This window comes from Loxodonta africana, chromosome 6 (genome assembly GCF_030014295.1).
Source record: "Loxodonta africana isolate mLoxAfr1 chromosome 6, mLoxAfr1.hap2, whole genome shotgun sequence".
Lineage (NCBI taxonomy): Eukaryota > Metazoa > Chordata > Mammalia > Proboscidea > Elephantidae > Loxodonta > Loxodonta africana.
The window spans coordinates 9,857,688-9,863,687 of record NC_087347.1 but is presented as its reverse complement, the minus strand read 5'-3'; the positions used below and the strand labels follow the sequence as shown (position 1 = coordinate 9,863,687).

Here is a 6,000-nt window from a genome sequence, read left to right as displayed (position 1 = left end):
CGTCCATCCATCCATCCATCTGTCATCTGTTCATCCTCTATCCATCCATTCACTCATCATCCATCCATCTGTCCATCCACCCATTCATCCATCTGGAGGCCCGGACCTGGCCAGTCCCCCTTCCACTAGAAGCCCTTCAAGCTGATCCTTCAGGACACGCCTCTTTTACTGGCCTTGAAAGGTGCTCCCCTCTCCCTGCCCAGAACCCAACGCCTCATTCCTGTGTGTGCCAGGACAATAAAGAGCAGACCTTCACCTCCTTTATTTTATACAGGATGCTTCTTTTAATGCAGCCAAAACTGAGATTTGCTTCTCTCATAACCGTAACCAATACAGGATGCAGTGACCAATTCATTTCTTAAAATGCCTGGGCTCCCAAAGGGGCCAGAAGACACACAGTACATCTGGCCGGTCAGGGAGCTGGAGGTGGCATGAGCCCTCAGCCAAGCTCTGGTCTGCCTGATGTGAGGGGCTGACTGAGTAGCCCAAGGCTGGCTGAGGCTTGGGGAGGGGCAGACAGAGGTGACTGGTCTCTCAGTCCTGTGCACTGTAGGCCAAGGGCTGCTCACCAAGGTCCACCAGGAAAAGGCAGTCCATCTGCATGCCAGGCTCCCAAGGCAGAGGGTGACACACGCAGGGGACCACAACATTCTTCACCTTCTGCCTGCCCTCGGCCAGTGCCACCTTCCTGGGAGGGCCCCCAGAGCATGCCAGTCCCTTTCCAGGCCCTCTAACGGACAGGAGAGAGGTGGTGTAATACTGTTTAAAATTTACGTTCTCCTTTACAGTGCATGGAGGAGAGACACAGTGCCCTGTCTCCAGTAGTGAGCGAGGGGCCAAGGTGTGAGCACTCACCGTACTCCCTCACAGGCACTGAAGTCACGGCCCGCTGCCTCTGGGGTGCGGCCCACCCTCCCCTGGAACCTCTCCACCATCTCGGGTGTGCCCACCAGCTCTGCTCCCACCTGCCCACCCCCCGCTGGGCCGGTCACCAGGCCAGGGTCACTGCCGATTCCGGCTGCCCAGCTTCCTGCGGTCCTTATTCTGGCTGCGCTGAGGGTCTTCCATCTTGTGGACACGGAAACATTCTTTGAGGTTCTGTGACCGGATCTTGGGGTTCAAGATCTCCTCGGTCATGGAGCTGGGGAACCAGCCTCTCTCCTGGTCATGTAGCCGCTCGCCGAAGATCCACCCTGCGGGGAGGGGTGGGGGGGTCAGGACCTCCTGCAGGTGGCACCAGGCCAGTGTTCCCATCCGTCCTGGGAACAGAGGCGGCCCAGACCACAGAGCCCAGCCAGCCTTTCCCAAAAGGCACCTGCTCCATGAACCCCTGCTGAGACCCTCGAGTTGGGTTTGTCCTGCAGAAAGTGGGGGACGCGCCACCCCCAATACTGTCCCAGGAGGCATGATGAGTGCACGGGAGAGCCAGCGAGGAGTCAGCCACATGGTGTTTCCCAAAGTTATTGACTTTGGAACCCACTCTGGAGCCTTCCAAAAAGCCTTGGCTGCCTACACATAGGGCCAGGAGGCCCCAAGTGCCACCCAAAAAAGCAAGAGGCACCCAAGGGGCCAGTGGGGGTGGGAGATGACCACTGGGCTATGTGGCCTGGAGTCCCACTGTCACCCTCCCATTGGCAGGTCCTCCCTGAGTCTCCCCTCTTTAGGGACAGGTGGTCAGCTCAGGGCTCTGGGCTTGGTGGCCACAAGCTCACGAGGAGCTTGTTGCAAATACAGGGTTTAGGTCAGGGTCACACTCAGGGTGCAAGGGCACTGTTCCTGGTCGTCTTCCCCCAGTTCTGCAGAAAGAAAGTGATACGGAGTTGCTGCTCAGATGAGCCCAGTGCTGAGGGGAACGAGGGACCTCACAGCTCCTATGAGGTCCAGCCCAGCCCTGGTTCTGAGAAAAGTCCTGAGGAAACCAGAATGAGGGTGTTCAGGCTGTGTGGCCCGAGGGACAGAGCTGAGAGAGAGCTGGCTCTCTTTGCCCACCAGCCAACCAGATTCAGGCAATCCCTGGAACCAGTCTGTGCTTCCACGTGGGGCTGAGCCTACTTCCCCCTCGTCCCTGTGGCTGGGGGGCCCAATGCAGAATCCCCTGGGGGTACGTGGACCATGCCCAGGCCTCACCGTCCTCAGTCTTGTCCAGGATGTTCAGGATGTCAGCGAGCTCCAGCGTCAGCTCATCCGGCTGCTGGGCCACATACGGGTGCACACACTGTACCTGGGGGCAGTCTGATGGGGCGCGGGGTGGGGGGATGCGGGAACACGGCCTCGTCATGCTGCCCTTACCCATGCCCTGCCCTTACCCACACACCCGGGACACCGCCCACCCGCAGCTAAGAGGGGCAGTGCTGCCAGGGGGTGGGTGGCTGTGACTGTCCAAAATAGCAGCGCAAACTCCCGCAGCAACCCAAAAAGTGTTCATTTGAGGGAGAAGAGGATTTGGTTCCAAGGAAAATGCTATGGAAATAGAGGCTCTGGGGAAACAATACACTGGCTGAGGGGTGGCGACGCCTCCTGGGGCGCTTTTCTGGACTTCCTGTACCTGGGATGTGGCTGGGAGGCAGCGTGGGATGATTAGGAAAAGGTGAGGGTGGTTAGGGTCAGCACTGTCCCCACTGGTGGGTCTGTGCCCTTTTATAATTCATGATTTTCAGACAAGGGGCAACCCTGGGAGGACACCAGGATTTGCTTTCTGGGCCCAAATCCCTTGGGCCGGTTATCTGGAGGTCTCTCAGTTCCACGTGGGGCCTGTCACATAAGAACCAGTGCCCTTTATCTCATTAACTATCCATGTGTTCCCAGGGCTCAGGCCACCATGCTCCCCACCAGGGTCAGAGCTGCCGGTGACTACACAGACGCAGGTCACCCAAAGTGGGCTTCCTGGAGGCATGTGTGGTGACAACTGGCCCCAGAAGCACTTCCTTGTTAGCAGAGCCCCAACAGGGAAAGCCCCCACCTGCCAGGTGAGTGCAGCGGCCCCTCCCCAGCGGGCGGCTTACCCAGCAGCCGGGAGGTGAAGGAGACAAACTTGGTCCTCCTGTTGGGGGCCAGGGAGGTCATCCAGCGCTTCATCTCACTCCTGCAAACAGAAGGAGGCTATGCTCCAGCTGCAGGGCCACGGCTCCCCACACGCACGGGCTGCCCAGCACCCGCCACAAGTCCCCTTCCGTGTATCCCAGCACTGCTCCATGCAACACTGAGGAAGCTCAGAGGGTGCCACAGAAACGGGGTGCCCGAGGGTTAACACGACACAGAAACAATCAGAGAGGCTGAGGGCCCCCGTATTCTCCCCCTGCAGTGCTCCCTCAGAGTCAGCAGGGAGGGCGACTCCCCCATGTGTCCCCACAGCTGACCCACAGAGAGGATGCCGTGGCCAGCTCACTGAGGCCATGGCTCCTCAGACGTGGCAGGGCCAAGACAGGCTCACATCACCCCATTCCCAGAAGGACTGGAGCCCAGGGTCCCAGCAGAGGCCCCTGGGTGGGAGGAGGCCCATGCACTGCACATATGTACACCTGTGTGCACACACGCACTGCACACATGCTCACAGGCACATGCAAAACACGCATCACGAAGCACACGCAGGTGCGCATCTGTAATGCACGCATGTGTACCCACACATCTGTAACGCACGCATGTGTACCCACACATCTGTAATGCACGCATGTGTACCCAGACATCTGTAATGCATGCACGTGTACCCACACATATGCTCGCGTATACACACACACCCACCCAGGGATGGGCAGCCACCCCTCAAGGTCCCGCCGCAAGAGCAGCCCTGACGGAACCCCATGGGGTCTGGGGCGGTGGGCAGGACAGGTGTGTGTGAAGCCTCATTCTGCCCGGAGCCCGTGGGCAGGCAAGCTCTCACGGAGAGGTGACGTGGGGCCTGGGCGTCCCCGGCACTCACTGGGAGGACGCCTTCAGCATGTAGGTTGCCTCCCGGTCGTCAGCATTCTCCAGCAGCCGCAGGATGAACACGTTGGCCAGCGTCTGGCCTTGGTCCTCCAGCTCCTCCACACGGAGCAGGCCCCGCGAGGCCGAGTCGAACACTTGGTACTTGTCTCTGGAATCAAGGTGGTGGAGCAGGTGCTCGGTCCCAAGGAGGTCCGGGAGGTCTCAGGAGACCCCCGGCCAGCCAACAAGACCAGCCTGCTGCTCATGTCTTTCTAGAAGCCCCTGACCTGAACACCTGTCTCCTTCACCTGCAGAACAGGCCCCATCCCGTGGAGCGGCCAACTAGCAGGGTCAGCCTTGATGGCGCCACGGTGCTCCGCCGAGCACTCACCGTGGGTCAGGCTTGGGGAGGGGCTCTCAATTTGAGAAGTGAAGCCCCCCAGTTTACAGAAGGGGAGACTGAGGCTCAGAACAGTTCAGTGAACTTGCCCAAAGCTAGGCAACAATACAGCAGACTTGAAGTCTGACCCAGAGCCTGAGCTCTCTGCCTCCTGGGCCGCATTAAGCTGACCTTCCTTGGAACTGCTAGTCGCCGAGTGCTGCCCGGGAGTGAGGCATGCGGGGGAAGGCGGTGGCACCATGAGCGGCTGTGCTTCTGCTGATCTGAGCGGCATCCCGGCCCCCAGGCCCCTGAGGCTCCGCTTGGCCACAGGACAGACTAGTGAGGCCGCCTGGCCGGACTCACCCAGGAATTTGGCGGCAGATGACCAGCAGGTCGTTGAAGAGGAAGAGGTAAATCTCCCGGAAGAGCTTCTTGGTCCGCAGGGTACGGGAGGTCTTGGGGCCGGACATCTGCTGCAGCTCGCCCTGCTTCAGCAGCCAGCGGGAGTGCGAGATAATGGGCACCGACTGGGGGGTGATTGGGTGTCAGCAAGAGCCGCAGGCCCCACCGAGCCACCCTCAGCGAGCCTGCCAGGCCCAGAACCCAAAGGTACTGGGGGGCAGTCCTGTGCAAACACAGGGCCCAGAACTCAGACAGTCATGGGGGTGGGGGGCGGTCCTGGGCAGATGCAGGGCCCAGAACCCATGGGTACTGTGGGGCAGTCCTGGGCGGATGCAGGGCCCAGAACCCAGGGGGCCATGGGGGGGCAGGGCTGCTGCTTTCTGGATTCCTGGCACCAGGTGGTCAGCTCGTGGGGGGTGGGGGAGGGTGGCTGGAAGGCCATGTCTGCACCCAGAGTGGGGCTCAGCTCCCAAACCAGCCAGGGCCTTGGGGAACTGCCATGGCCCTGTGACTGAAGTACCCAAGTCACTGGAGGCCAGCCATAGGGGACCTCGGGGCTCGCTGATGCCTCAAGATTCATGTAAAGTTTAGGGGAGAAGGGCAGTAACTTCCGTCAGGATTTCAGAGGGGCCTGTAATCCCCCAATTTAAGAGCCCCTGGATGAGTCACTGCTCCATACTTTATGCTCCATGCCAGCCAACAGCTCAGGCCACACAGCCATAAACGGCAGGGCAGGATGAGGGCCCAGGCAGGCATTGTGCACCCGGCTCAGAAAAGAAATCAAGGCTAGTGTGATGGAGTGCGGGGCTGGGCCACCTTGGCTGTGGAGGCCTGGGAAGGCCTGAAGGAGGGGGCCCTGCTTTGAGCTCGGCCGGTGACCCAGGCCCAGCCAACCGCAGGCTCAGGCCCACCTTGATCTTAAACTCCATCTTCCTCTGGATGCTGACCATCTGCTCCGTGCGGCTCATCTTCCTGACGCCCTCGTTGCAGGCCTTCACTACCTGGGATCGAGAAGGAGGGTACGTCAGGCCAGCATCCCAGGCGCGCTGAGCCAGGCAGCTGTGGCCGACCGGCTCTGCTGGCCTGGACCCTGACGCCCTCATTGCAGGCCTTCACTACCTGGGATTGAGAAGGAGGGTACGTCAGGCCAGCATCCCAGGCGCGCTGAGCCAGGCAGCTGTGGCCGACTGGCTCTGCTGGCCTGGACCCGTGTCCTCTGTGGCCGACTGGCTCTGCTGGCCTGGACCCGTGTCCTCTGTGGCCGACTGGCTCTACTGGCCTGGGCCTCTGTCCTCCAGCACCTTCTGGAGCAA

General features: G+C 60.6%; 1 protein-coding gene across 1 annotated transcript in view; it reads right to left on the bottom strand.

The window, feature by feature from the left end:
- Window positions 1-320: 320 nt before the first annotated feature.
- The window catches only part of NGEF (neuronal guanine nucleotide exchange factor), an 80,005-nt gene continuing 74,325 nt past the window's right edge, over window positions 321-6,000 (bottom strand). The window contains exons 10-15 of the mRNA XM_064286541.1: window positions 5,599-5,688; window positions 4,649-4,812; window positions 3,917-4,072; window positions 3,003-3,082; window positions 2,128-2,232; window positions 321-1,193 (exon numbers count right to left, since the gene is read on the bottom strand). Coding sequence (XP_064142611.1) covers window positions 1,003-1,193; window positions 2,128-2,232; window positions 3,003-3,082; window positions 3,917-4,072; window positions 4,649-4,812; window positions 5,599-5,688 — 786 coding nt within the window. The 3' untranslated portion in view covers window positions 321-1,002. The remainder of the gene's footprint in view (window positions 1,194-2,127; window positions 2,233-3,002; window positions 3,083-3,916; window positions 4,073-4,648; window positions 4,813-5,598; window positions 5,689-6,000) is intronic.